The sequence below is a fragment of the Podarcis cretensis genome (assembly GCF_951804945.1).
Source record: "Podarcis cretensis genome assembly, chromosome: 6".
NCBI lineage: Eukaryota > Metazoa > Chordata > Lepidosauria > Squamata > Lacertidae > Podarcis > Podarcis cretensis.
Genome location: NC_137175.1, coordinates 49,751,875 through 49,766,135, shown reverse-complemented (window position 1 = coordinate 49,766,135; position 14,261 = coordinate 49,751,875). Strand labels below are relative to the sequence as shown.

Below are 14,261 nucleotides of genomic sequence, written 5' to 3'. Positions count from 1 at the left end.
AAAGAGGTGTGTGTGTGTGGCCATGTGTGGCATAGAAAAATTGAATCTTAATGACATTAGTGACATAAAGTCTCTGTCAGGAAGCTCCAGGCCTCAAATGGCACAAGTCTATGGTAAGAACAGCCAATCTGCACTTTCAAATACAACAGGTACCAGATACACCTGCAGTCTTAGCAGTTGTGAATGGCATAAATAAATTTAAATGGCTGGATTTTATTCACAACAAATACTGAAGCACAAGTCTAATTCTTTGCTGGTCGCCATTTTCATGTTTATTGCAGAAGTAGCCATTTAAATGTGTGCCGTTTGCAATTGACAACTCCACAGGTGTATTTTGCTCTTTAAACAAGGCTTGTGCCAGAATGCAAAATGCAAATTGTGAACCAGCTTTAAAGCCACAGCAGGGGAAATGCACAAAGGCCTGCTTCACACAACCAATGGGTGCATTGTGTGGGTCTGGGGCAGTTTGTCATGCAATGGAGGCTGCAACGCTTGGCATGTTTAGGAATAAAAATGCATGGGATCTGGCTGAAAGCACCTTGTTATTTTCCCCTCCATACTATGGGGAGAATACAGCCAGTAAGACACCAATGCATGGATGTAGGCCTGAAGTCCCCACCCTGATGCACATATGCACCACAGCACCTTCAGCCACTTCCCTTGTGACCCACTCAGCCCCCTTCTCAATTTTATTTTTAAAGCTGAGCTGTTTTTGTTTGGGGTGATTGTCTTTTCTTGTGGAGAGGCACAATGACTGCTGTTAAAAACTGTTTCATTTGTTTGGGGGTAGCTGAGCATCACCAGTCTTTCTTCAATGAAATGGGTGTTTTGTGGTACCCACAACAGTTTCTTAGATTTCAAAATGCATCCCTGGACCCAGAAAAGGTTGCTGCCTCCCCGACGAGGCCTCATATATCTTGCCCAACGAGGTGGTGAGAATTGTCTAACACTTCTGCACCTGATTAAGAGAAAAAGGAGACTGGTCTGCTTCTGCTAACCACTTGGCAAGGCAATAGATGGGCAGCTTCCCAAGTGCTCCTATGCACAGATACATTAAGTTGTCACTTGGTTAACTGGCCATCTGTCCTGCCAAGTGGAGAATCTTACCACACTTTTGCACCTAATCAGAAATCCTGTGGCCCTCCAGGTGTTGCTGAAGAACTACAACTCCAATCATCTGTGACCCTTGGGCCATGCTGACTGGACCGATAGTTGCTGTAGTCCCAACTATTCTGTGGCACATCTCACCTTGCCGTCCTTGGGGTGGGGGCAAAATGGCTGCTTGGCCACAGTGACTGCCCCATATCTCTTGACCATACCCTATGGCATTCAGCAGTGCCCCACAATGGCCAGACACCGATTGAAAAGCTGTGGAAGAGCTCTCCTTTGTCAGTTTACAGGTGACACTCAAATCCCCGATTCATCATCTCACATCACTTCAAAAGCCATAAAATGGCGTCCAGCAGCAGCCAGAACCAAGAATGTAGTGAAGGTGCTTCAGTAATACCCCCCAATGAGTTCTTTGGGCCTTGCATGTTTTTCCCAGTGTGTGTGTGTGTTTTACACCTCAGGATTATTACCAGCAGCTTTTCACCTCAGGGAGGCAGAGTAGGCACATGAGAGGATGGCTGTTCTCTCAGAATCAGCCCAATGAGGCCTAAAAAAGGCTATGTACACACTGTGCTTCCGTTCCGCTCCCCCCCCCCCCCCGCCAAGAATCCTGAGAACTAGTTTGTTAATGGTGCTGGGAATTGTAGCTCTGTAAAGGGTAAACTACAGTTCCCAGGATTCTTTGCAGAGAAACGTGCTTTTCATGTATGGTGTGTTTGTAGCCTAAGTGTAGTTTAAAACATGCCAACTGTACTACCGATAAATGGAGGATTAATATTTAGAGGAGGGGGGGTACCTGCCACCTAATAAGAGCATAAGAAGAAGCCCCTTGTGTTGGTGAAGAGGATGAATGTTGAAGTTGACTGTAATAAGTGGCTCTGGGCTTCACACATTTCCCATCCTTAATAAACAGCCAGCGTCCTGCCTGAGAAACCAGCATCTCTCCTTTAACCTCCGCTGCAAAATTAATTATTGCTGTATTTGCACTATAGGCACCAGCCACCTTGAGCAGTGAAATGGTGAAATATCAGGATACAAATTTAACTAATAAAATACAGTGGTATCTCGGGTTACAAATGCTTCGAGTTACAAACTCTGCTAACCTGAAGTAGTTACCTCAGGCTGCGAACTTTGCCCCAGGATGAGAATGGAAATTGCACATCAGCGGCGTGGTGGCAGCAGGAGGCCCCATTAGTGAAAGCTCACCTCAGGTTAAGAACGGTTTCAGGTTAAGAACGGACCTCTGGAATGAATTAAGTTCGTAACCGAGGTACCACTGTACTAGGAGAACCCCTTTGAAGGCTAAGCGGGAGAACAGAAGCTGTATTTTCATCCTTTAAAGTCCCGACATGCTGTCTGAAGACATTCTAGTACTTTGCTAAGACATCTGCTTCTCTCTCCTCTAGTCTTAAGAGAAGGAGTGGGGAGCTTTATTTGGCTTGAGGGACACATTCTCCTAGGTATTAATCTGGTCAGCGGTGCCCTGCGCAAGGCCAAAATTCCCCCTCCCCTGCCTTCCGTTCTGCTTGCTATGTGACAGTTGTGATGCCCTGTGACTCCCCCTTGGCTTCAGCGCCCAGCACAACGGAACCAGCTGTGCTGCCCTAAATCCACCTCTGAGGTATCCGTTGCCATCAGGGCCAGAAGTAAAAGTGGGCAGAGCAATGAATGATTTGCCTCTGTGCAGAAGGCTGGCTTACACACACACACACACACACACACACACACACACACACACACACACACACACTTTTCTCTCTAGCCAGAGAAGCAAGAGGCATTATCCAAGTTCAAGGATACCCTCCAACCAGGCAAAAAGATTGAATTATGGTTCAAAGCAGGGCCACTAGGGGTTTGGCTGGCAGCTAGGGGAGACCTGGGCCTGAGGTTCCCATTCCTGCATAATAGAAAGCAGGACTTAAGGGCCAAGGGAGACAGGGAGAGCCGCTGCGCAGAATCACAGCAGTGGTGGGATGGCAGAGGAGAAGCAGCACAGGTGAGCGGAGCAGGGATGCGGGCAATCACCATCCAGGAGCATGTGAAGAGCTGGGTTAATGCACCCTGGCCCCCTGAGCAGATTGCCAAGGGTGTCTGCATGGCTTCACCAAACCCTTTCAGCATTGGACTCCCACCCTGCCTTCACCATCTCATGGAGCACCCATTTCTCTTTGAACAACCACACTGCCAGAAAACATCCCCATTTCATTATGGGCATTGAAACGGCTCCCAGCCATTCCACCTGCAACCGCATTTACAAGCCACATGTTAGCTGCATTTCTATTGGTTTCCCTTGTGTTCAGTTTTCCCTTTCTCCTTCACATCCCACCCAGCCCCTTAAAAAAAATAAATTAAGCAGGAAAAGAAGAGGAGGAGTCTTGAGGTATTTTAGAGGGGTTTTTTTCCTTTAAAAAAATACTATAAAGTTATAAAAAAAGCAAAGAGGCTTTGAGTCGGACCCAGGGCAGAGTTCTCAGGCTGTTGGCTCCTTCTGCAGAATGCAGGCACTTGCTGTTAATGCGCTTTTGACTGCAAAAGAGAAGAGAGAAGAGAGGGTGTCAGTGCAGAGGGTGACAGTTTATGTAGCACCATTCACAGCAAAGTGTCTATTACAGCCAGGGCTGCAACCAGCACCTATCTGAAATTACAAAGAGCAGCAGCCATGCTTCTAACTTCATTAGAGGGGTATGTGACATGGCAACCTTTTATTAATTGGGGGAAAGAGCTTTGTATGGGATTGCACGGCACCATGGGAGCTACGTTGCCCCCCTCCACTGTCAAAGAAAGGGCGCCACCAAGCACCAGTTTCTGGGAATCACAAGTGGGAGAATACTGCTGTGCTCAAGACCTGTTTGTGGGCTTCCTGCAGGCATATGGCTGGCCACTGTGAGAACAGGATGCTGGACTAGATGAGCCTTTGGCCTGATGCAGCAGATGCAGGGTTAGATGTGCCGAGGTTCTAATAAAAGAACTTGGAAATTACAATTCCACGGATAGTGCAAATGGAAGCTATCATCCCGTGTGATATCCAGGGTTCTTCAAGAATGAATCAAAGCAGGAGTCCCATTTTAAGATGCATCACAATGGCATGCGAGTGATCTCTCAGCAGCTCCTTCCCACGTGGCTGCATAAAGCCAAGTGAGCAATGCCTGAGGGAACTAGAAAGGCCAGAGGCTGCTACAGCCTCCTGCTAGGCAAATTTGACAAATTCATGGAGGGTGAGCCTTCAACAGCAGGGATAGGGACTGCGTGGCCCTCCAGATGTTGGTGGACTCCAGATCCCATCATCCCCAACCACTGGGAGTTGTTGTCTAACAACATCTGGGAGGCCACACATTCTTCATCCATAGTCTTATCAACAGTTCTCAGTCCACCGGAAACTTCGCCTTCAGGGGTAATTTCTTGCTAGCTGCTAGATACCAGGGACAACAACCTTGGTCATGCCTGCTAGGAATCGGAGCTCCGGGCTACCTCTGGGATTGAAGGTCTTACGCCTCTGAATTCCGCTCCTTGGTAAACAAGCGCAGGAGAAGGCTGGTGCGCTCACATCCTGCTTGTGGGCTTCTCAGAGGCATCTGCTTGGTTACTATGAGAACAGAGCGCTGGACCAGATTGGCCTTTAGTCTGATCCAGCAGGGCTCCTGTGTTCTCGTGCTTTGCTTTGTACTCCCTCCATCACTACAGTTTCATTTCGGGGAATTTGGGGAAACTGTCCCTCTGAGCAAAACCCAAAGAGCCTCAATATAATCATCATATCTCCTTCCTAAACATTTCTACCCTTTATCTTAAAAGTGCTCCTAGCTGGGGTTTGCCATCTTTCCCTCCGCTCCCCACCCCTGCCCAGGAGATCTGTGTCCTTTAACTGCAGCTTAGCAAGAATTTATTCAGCAGGTAAAGCTAAATCAGTGCATCTACGTGCTAGGAAGCTGCTTAAGACTAAAGAAGTGGAGGAAAGGTGTCACTCTTAGCTAATATATTATTTCTCTTTTCCACCCTCTGCCCAAGCATTTAAAAGGTCTTCTATGCAGCTTGAATACTTCTAGTATTTCAAATTAGCTGAATAAAAGCATCAACTCACTTACCGTGCATTTATTTATTTTTACATAGGATACCGGTGGCCTCACTCCTAAGGCTTTGATAAAAATCAGAACTGGTCCACCAATGAAATAATGCTAAATCAATCATTTGCCTTTTAACTGATTGCAAATTTATTTAAATTTAATTATGTTTCCATGAAGCAATATTAGATGCATGTATTAATAAATGAAAGAAGTATGATATAACTGCTGAGACAGGTTTGTTACTCAGTGGTATAGAAATTTATTAAGTGCCATATAATCTAATAAACCAAAGCTTAAGCTCACTGATAGGAAAGCCTGCCTTTAATGGTTTATTTTTCACCCCCTGTTCCACCAGCATACCTGAATCAAAGCAACCACAAACATATGCATATACAACATCCCTGGGTACTTAAGATCTCAGACCCACAGATGGAAATTGGCCCTCACTGATCAATCAATTGAAGGTTTAATTGACTGAGGCACTGCTCTCTCTCACACACCAGGATACAGCTGTAGAAATTGTAAGAACACAAGAGCAGCTTTGCTAGATCAGACAGCTATCTAACCTAGCTGCCGTGTTTCCTGCAATGGCCACGTAGATCCCTATGGGAAGTCCATAAGAAGAACAGGGGAACAGTATAGCCACTTTGCAATCCTGTTCCCCAGCAAATGGGCTTCTGAGGAAGGAGGAACTACAAAGTCATACTGAGTAGAAGCCACTGGAAACCTTATCTCCATGCATTTGAACAAAACCCGCTTCAAGCCATCAAAGTTGGCTGACATCAAATATTGAGGCAGTTAATTATCCTGTTTATGATGAACTGTGCGAAGTACTTCCTTTTGTCTATGCTGACTCTTCCAACATTCACCCCAAATGTGGTTTCACCATAGATCTTTATAAAGGCGTTACAATACTGGCAGTTGTATCTATAACCTCTTTCCTAAGGAGCTCCAAGAAGGACCTTGACTTTTCCACACAGTGGCTGCACACTGGGCCAACATTTCCTTCAAACTATCTGCCACAGACCCCATGAGGAGGATGTTAGCCAACAAGCTACGAAAGGGAGCATGACGCAACAAAATGTCACTGCTGAACGTTCCTTACCCAACACCATTTTAAACGCACTCTCTTGAACACTACCCAAAACTTATCATATGGACTGCAACAGAGTTGGTGCGTGTGTTGCTATAAATTTATTAGCTTCTGGGGACCATTATATGCCATGTCATGGAGTTATGAAGCAGTCAACCTTGCAGCAGTAAACACAAGTGTGCAGACTTTGTGTCAAAACTCTGGCGAGGGAGAAAAAGAAGCCGACGCAATCCTTTGGAGGCAGATGATCCAGTGTGGGGTGGTGTTTAGAGTGTTGGACTGGGGCCTCAGAGACCAGGGTTAAAACCCCCCACAAAGTTATGAAACTCACTGACCATGGGTCAGTCACTGTCTCTCAGCCTAACCTACCTCAGGGGGTTGTTGTGGGCATGAAATGAGGAGGGGGAGAACGATGTTGAGCTCCTTGGTGGGAAAGCTGAGAGATAAAGGAAGAAGAAGAAGAAGAAGAAGGAGAATGTGCAAAGAACGTACCTTCAATGTGTTCTGCTTCTCCTCAAATCCCAAGGAGACAACTGGCTTCTTCCTTCGGACAGAGCCACCCAAGTCAGAGGAGGAAGAGGAAGGCAAGGGGGAGGGGGAGTGCCTGGCCTTCATCGGCCTACAGTAGGTGGCTGTATTCTTGCGTCGCTTGGCCTCCTCATCCGAGATGCAGTTGGCTTGCAGTGCCTTTGGCCCATTCAGTGAGGAGGCCCGGTTCTCCAGCTGCGACGCTTTGACTGGGACGTGGCCGGGAGCCCTGCAGTCCAGATGGCTGACCCTCTTAATCCTGGCTCCGGCCGAGACGGTTCCATTCAGGGAAAGAGTCGAGGAGGAGGAGATCATGGATGGCTTGGCCTTGGCGGGCGGATGGGAGACCTGGCAGCCAGCTGCCTTGCTCTTGCCCAGATCGAGGAAACAGGTCTGTTTGTACGGAGGGCTAGCGGGGGCCCCGGGAGACTGCTTGCGTTTCCGGGCCAAGGCCTCTGGCTCCACGCCGCCAGCCGCCGCCTCCTTGGCTTTGGAGGACCTGCTGGCCTTGGTCAAAGGCAACTTGCTGAAGGACGGCGAAGGGGTGTTGGCCGGGAGTGGGGAGGTGATGGACTGGCTCCCGCCCATGCAGTCCGACTGGCTGCAGGCGGCTGCAGCGTGGGGTGACCCCACTGCATAGTTCATGCTGTGGTGGCTGCGGCTGTCCCTGGAGGCCACGGTGGCTGAAGCCGTGCAAGACACCAAGGTCCTGCCCGGGAGGCTGTGGGGAAGGCTGCACACCAGGGAGGAGTTGCAGTTCTGAGAAGTGCTGGATGTGGAGAAGCCCAGAAGAACAGGGGGTGGTGTGGACAGAATTGGATGGTCAGCAGCGGGAGGGATCCTTCTGGTTGGGCCAATGAAAAGGCGGGGGGGGGGGGGGAGAGAGAGAGTTAAGAAGACCTGACTTTGGAAAAACCCCTCCAACCCTCAGCTCTTGTTCCTTTTGCCCTCCATGCTGGATCGTAAAACCAGAATCCTCATGGGCTCCCTTGTTTTTTCAGGTTCCAGATATGACGTCGCACCCTGCTGCTCTCAAATCCAAAGCCTCCCTCTTTGGCTTGGGTGGCTATCCTGTTCTAAACCCCTTACGTCGACACCTTCAAACACACGCATCCACGAGCACGCAGACAGCCACCACCCGCCCTCCTCTTTCCCCTTCGCCAGAACCTGGGTGTTTGTTTTCCCTTTGTTCAGATGAGTGCAGCCATCCATAAAGGATGCAGCGGCGTCAAACCCTGCAGCCCAGCGCCACCTGCTGGAGACGAGGGGGACCAAAAGCCCCGACAAAACACCACGACTACGAGGTCAGCCGGAGGAACGCAATGCTTCTCTCGGCAACCGTGTGCAGAGTGATTGATGGCAAAGCTGTGGACTGGGAACATAATTGCCTGCGCTGCTCTTTTTTACACGGGTGCTTAATAGGTGCTTAAAAGCACATCCACATTTTACGTCCATTTGCAGGGGGAGGGATGTCAAACGTGGATTTCAGCTGCAAGCATAGGCTCGCTTATTTTGGAGAAAGTCACAGTGAGCACAGTGGGGCTTCCTTCTTAATAAAGCAACATAGGATCTGGCTGCGGGGAGTGGGGGTGGGGGGCTTTCTACATTCCCATCTCCCCGCCACCAACCACACAAGAAGCATGCTGTTGTTTCTCATTTGAACTCCTTGGAGAAAAAGGAGGGAGATATGAATGCAGTCGTTAAGCTATTGCCAAGGGTCCAGATGTCCCTTCTCTAGGCACCACTTCTGCCGAAGAGATAAGGAATGGGAAAAATGCAGGAAATGCAAACACCCAATCTGTCACTTCCACTGCTCCAGCAAGTCCCATGTGGAATGCAGCTGGGAGACGGATGAACATTTGCCACGGGTGACAAACCTCAGGCAAGTCGTCCTCCACTACCAGGACAAACAAACCCTGAGCGTGGGTGATAGTGAATGGTTCAAAAAAGCCTCTGAAGAGACCAAATGCTCTTTTGCTGTAGCTCTAAAGCCCAAGAGAAGGGGCCATTGAAGCTCAGTGGCAGACACCATGGTCTGCACAGTCCCAGGTCCAATCCTTGCCATCTAGGAAACAGCCCTGCCTGAAACCCCAAAGGACTAAGGCAGCCAATCAGTGCAGAGTGCTATACCAGGCGAGATCAGCCCAGGATTCTGCCTCTGTGTAAGACAGGTCCCTATGTTGCTGCATCTTAAATAATGCCCATGTAAGCAGGATGCAGGAATGGGCTGGACCCTTATCTCCCTCACCCCTACACCCATGGGGCCACCCATCTGTCAGTCACCTGACACCTCGGTAATGGCAGGTGACCCATTTTCACCTGCGTGGTTTGAAATTAAAACGAGACAGGCATAAGCACACTGCGCGAGATGCTTTGAAGCCCCGACAGTTGGCTGGTTGTTGTGGCTTCAAAGCCCTGTGTGTGGCTTTTTGCAAGCCCTGATGATTGTCAGGGTTTGCGAACAACAGTGCATGGGGCTTGGCAGGCGGCATGGATCAGAAGTGCCAGCAACCCCCCTTTTAACCCTTGGAATACAATCCATTTTTTAATGTTGATTTATAAAGTTGCTGTTCTTAGCTCTTTATGCACTGGCTACTTCGTTGTTTTAGTATGAACCAGCCTGATAATCTGATGCAAAGGCAGGTTATGAAAGGAAAGAGATCTCAATTTCTGAATCAACTAGGTCAGTTGATTCCGTAACAGGGGATTAGATTTCTGAACACAAGGATGGGAACTTCTAGGTGGTGTTGGACTCAGAAACTCCTATCAGATCCAGACAGTGTGGCCTATCGTCAGGAGGTAATGGGAATTTGAATCCAACAGCATCTGGAGTGCCTATCAGAAGAGAAAAAAGGATAAACACATGGGACAGACATGCAAAGGTTGGAGGGGGGGGGACCACACTCCAACAAAATACCACATCTCATTGAAACACTATGTTTTGTAGCCTCCATTTTAAATATATTTAGACCTCACTGCTACCCTGCTATGGCCTGGTAAACAGCAGCAATGTCAGTGTCGGGAAGATAGCAGGAGACAATCGGGAGTTGATACCACAAACAATCATACAGTGGTACCTCTGGTTGAGAACGGGATCATTCCGGAGGCCCGTTCACAACATGAAAAGAGCGCAACTTGAAGTGCCGTATCTGCGCAGGTGCGCGGTGCGATTTGGCGCTTGTGCACATGCGCAAGTGGCGAAGCCCAGAAGTAACCCTTTCTGGTACTTCCAGGTTGCCGCGGGACATAACCTGAAAGAATGTAACATGAAGCAAACTTGTTTCTCTGAAATTTGGTTTGTTTTCCAGTTGCTTGTGCCTCAGAGGACTTTCTAGCGTCCCGAGGTGGGGTGGTGAAACAAACCATGGTTCAGAAGGGTTCACAGTAACACCAAGCCATAGCTAAAACAAACGAAGGTTCATAAGCCAATAACAAACCATGGCTTCAGACGTGTTGGCAGTAAACAAGCTGCTGGGCAGAGCTCGGATGATCAAAAAAACCATGGTTTAATAAACCCAATTTTAATCAGCCATAGCTTAGTGTTAAGCACAAACAAGGGCAACACACATGCCCATCTTCAGCCACAATTCATCACAGGATTTTCTCTACTCCCCCCTAGGATTACTTACTTCCACATGTGTGAGCTGAGATGTCTCTCCAGCATGGAACTGAGTGCAGAGCAGAACCGATCCAGCCGTCGACTGAAGACGTAACATCCAGGGCTCACCAACCTGCTTCCGAAAGTGCAGAACTGTTGTGGGGAGATGGAAGCAGGGATAAAAGGCATTAAGAATATTAAATCACGCAAACGGCACGTTCTGAAACCTCTTGCAAATGGGGATGGGCTGCTAACACCAAGAGAGTTGTTTCTTCTGCCCACCTCATCTCCTGAGCAAAGGAAGGCAAAACATCGCAACACACCCCCTTCACACCTGGTCTAATTGATATCAACAGAACAAGGGCAACTAACCTAATCCTGGACTGAACCCATAGGTAAGTAGCAGAGGATTTGTTTTGCATGTATAAGGTCACAGAGTTTAGACCTTGGTGTATCCAGTTAAAGAGATCTCAGAACTCAGGAATACATCTTCTTGGAGCCTTTGAGAACTGCTACTAAATGTCATTGGGTCAGATGGACCAGTGGTCTCACGCGGTATAAAAGCAGCTTCATTTATCCAAGCATCCGACATTCCCCTACCCTTGGCATTCTTCTTGCAAGATATGGGGCAAGCATTTTTCGCCAAAGGTGTAAAGGACCCATTTCACAGAGCCACACCAGTTTTAGCCTGGTACTTACCGCCTGGGGGCGTGGCGACCGCGTTGCATAATGGCAGTCCACCTTGCGGGAATCATCCACTGCGTCATCCTCACTCTCCTCGCTCGAAACCCGGCCGGTGCTCTTGGGTGCTGGAAAAGGGTAGAGCCCGTGGTCGACTTCGCTAGAGGTGGTAGGCAGGTCATCGGTCTCACTCTCTGAAGAAACCCTAGACCTAAAAGCAACACAGGAGGTCAAAGCCCTCTTCAAGGGGAGAGTTTCCTGAATCTGTGGCAGAGATATTACTGGCTTCCTTACTAGGACATGTATATGACTAGCAGCCATATGTCCCATGCTGCTAAGGAATTCTAAGAAACTTCAAAATTAGTGCAATTCTGAAAGATTCAGTCTGCCATTTTGATTGAAAATGGCACCCAACTGTATCCAAACAAACAAAAACCATCTCCTTGATCGCAGGAACTATTGTACGAAAACTGGTTATATCTTAAGAAGTGTCCAAATGTATGGCTAACAAACCACTTCCAAAACATATAGTAGATACTGAATATCTGAGGACAGAGTCTGCTTTTGCAGTGGTACAGAAGGTGGTACAGTGCCACCTTTTCTGAGGTCCTGTCCACATCTGTGGTTGAGCCAAAAAATATCCCAGGCAACTTTAATTAGAAAACTACCCAGTCAACTTCCTTCCCGTGCTTTACCTGGGACACTATCTGCCCTTGTTTTACCTGGAAAGTGCACAGTGGGAGTAGGGTTGCTTTATTCGGCAAAGAGAGGCGTTGGGCAGGACCAGCGATGGCTGTGAGAGTAACGAGGAGTCCTGCGAGAGTCGTTCAGAAGGCGCTTCCTTCCTCACTGGGCTCTTGTCTTTGGGGGACTCGCCTTTCCTGGCGTTGGCCTTTAGCTCGGCCACTAAGACGTCGAAGTCCTTGGCACGGCCCTGCACCTCACGGCGCTGGTGGACAGAATGGATCTGAGGCACAGAGAATGGTTAGAGGCATCAGCTGACAAGCGACAAGCACACCCACCGCTGCAGGACTTCACAACACTCGCTTATGGAGGTGTGACAAGAACAGGGCTTTTTCAGCCGGAACTTGCTGGAACTCAGTTCCAGCACATCTCACCTTTGCCATGATAAGAGAACAAGGCTGGTGTTCATGGCGAGTTTTGGCACCTCTTTTTCTAGAATAATAACACTGGACCAGAGCATGACAAAAGCAACAAGCTCAGAGAAGAAGTCCATTTCCAAGCCTATTTTATGAGAAGGCAAGCTCTGATGGGGGATGGGAGAGACTGTCACATGGCGGGTGGCTTTCGAATAAGAAATTTCCCCCATGATCACTAAGGTGCTACAATGGGGAAACTGGTGCTCTCAACCACTGAACATTTCAATAAATCCAAGCGGCTGGCTCTTAGACAAGTGCTGGATGAACCACTGGGCAGAAAACAAGAGCTCATACAGTTATTAAATTGGATTTTAAACAGGCCCACCTGGAATAAATCTGACTTATGGGTAGAAGGCAGCTGATCATCAAAAAGGTTAACATTATTTACAGTGGCTGCAGCAAAAGCACACTGTGAAATTACCCAGTGTTGTCATGGGGATGACTTGACACACTGTGTTTAGCTTGCTTATGTTTTGCTGTCCTGGCTACAACTTCTGCTATGCCTGGGTTTTACTAGTAACGCTTCATTATAGCACGTATCTCAAACTGCCCACCCAATTTCCCCTCTGCCTGAATCAAGTGTCCTGAGTGTTTGGAACAGAGAAACCCCAGTTCCGATTCTTCACATGGGGTAGCTGGCTGTGAGAATACAAAGCTGTCTATATGGAGCCTTAAGACTACCTCAAACAAGTTAACTTGAAGTTACAAAGTTTTCCACCTATATATGATACCTGGCTGCCTTCCAGAGAGAGATGAGAGGCACAATTCCCCCGGGGGAAATTCTCCTGAGCACGCTTTATTGCAATGTGCAGGAGCTGAGCAAGACCATCCTCAGTGCTCTGGCACAGCTCCCATTTATTTAAGAGCTTTCCAGGAGATTATACCTTAGGTGACTCTTCCCCAACCAGGAATCCTCCCGTTGTTGTTGGACTCCAACTCCCATTAGCCTCAGACAACACAGCCAATGGTCAGGGATGAAGGGAGCTGTAGTCCAGCAACAGCTAAAGGGCCATAGATTCCCTGTCCCTGGGTTTATAGCAAAGTATTTTCTGCTTGAACTTTTCTACAGAGCAGGTGTTGGGACACTGCTGAACTACAGTTCCCATCAGCCCTAGCAAGCATGGCCAATGGCCAGGGATGATGGGAACTGTAGTTCAGAAATATTTGGCAATCCAAAGGTTCCCCACACCTGCCAGTGAGAGTCAGGAGCTTCCACTTGATAGGGTGACCACTTCTTCTTCTTTTCTTTTAGAACCTAGTCTTGCTCCTATGCCTGACAGCAGCCAGAGACAAAGCCACAAAGCAGGCATCTGTGCTGGCAGACTGATGTTGATGGCACAGCAACAGGTAAGCCGTATTGCAGCACACTCTAGCCTTCTTGCAAATGCAGAAATCCTTCATTGGCAACTTGCTTCCAGTAACTCACAACAGTCTGAAGAGGAGGATAGGCAGCCCATAGGGCTCAGGAACCTGAATAAAGCTGGCAGACCAAGGGCAGCCAACTTTGTGCCCTCCAGATGTTCTGGAACTGCAACTCCCATCAGCTCCAGCCAGCATGGCCAATGGTTCAGTATGGTGGGAGCCACAGCCCAACAACATGATGAACATCAACACCCAGAACTGAAGCTATGCTTGCAGCAGGGGACGGGCTATGCAGAAAGGCCTCTCTACTTTGGAAAACCACAGGCAGTGGTGGAGCAAGCCGATCGGGCGCCTGGGGCGGTGCATGTGCTCTGCGCCAAAGGGTGGGGCCAGCCACCCACAGGGTGAGGCGAAGAGGCAGGAAGCTCCGTGGGGCCTCTAAGGAGTCTGCCTGTCTCCTCCCACTCATCAGCCCTACAGCTGAGGGAGAGGTGGAAGGTGGACCGTTTGGGGCAGCGCGGAGCCTGCAGGCCCCGCGGTGAGTGCCACCCAGCATTTTGTCACCCCTCTGAGTGGTGACACCCGGGGTGAACCGCCCACACCGCACCCCCCTTCCTCCACCCCTGACCACAGGCACTCTAGCAAGGTGTGTTGACCAGGGAGGCAAAGGA

The 14,261-nt window shown here is 48.8% G+C and overlaps 1 protein-coding gene across 4 annotated transcripts in view; it reads right to left on the bottom strand.

Moving 5' to 3' along the window:
- Positions 1-3,491: 3,491 nt before the first annotated feature.
- The window catches only part of ATXN7L2 (ataxin 7 like 2), a 22,578-nt gene continuing 11,808 nt past the window's right edge, over positions 3,492-14,261 (bottom strand). For 3 of the 4 annotated variants that reach the window (XM_079980286.1, XM_079980288.1, XM_079980289.1), the window contains exons 7-11: positions 11,791-12,035; positions 11,087-11,279; positions 10,419-10,540; positions 6,754-7,633; positions 3,492-3,636 (exon numbers count right to left, since the gene is read on the bottom strand). In XM_079980286.1, coding sequence (XP_079836412.1) covers positions 3,622-3,636; positions 6,754-7,633; positions 10,419-10,540; positions 11,087-11,279; positions 11,791-12,035 — 1,455 coding nt within the window. In that variant the 3' untranslated portion in view covers positions 3,492-3,621. The remainder of the gene's footprint in view (positions 3,637-6,753; positions 7,634-10,418; positions 10,541-11,086; positions 11,280-11,790; positions 12,036-14,261) is intronic. The other variant, XM_079980287.1, reaches the window with a different exon arrangement.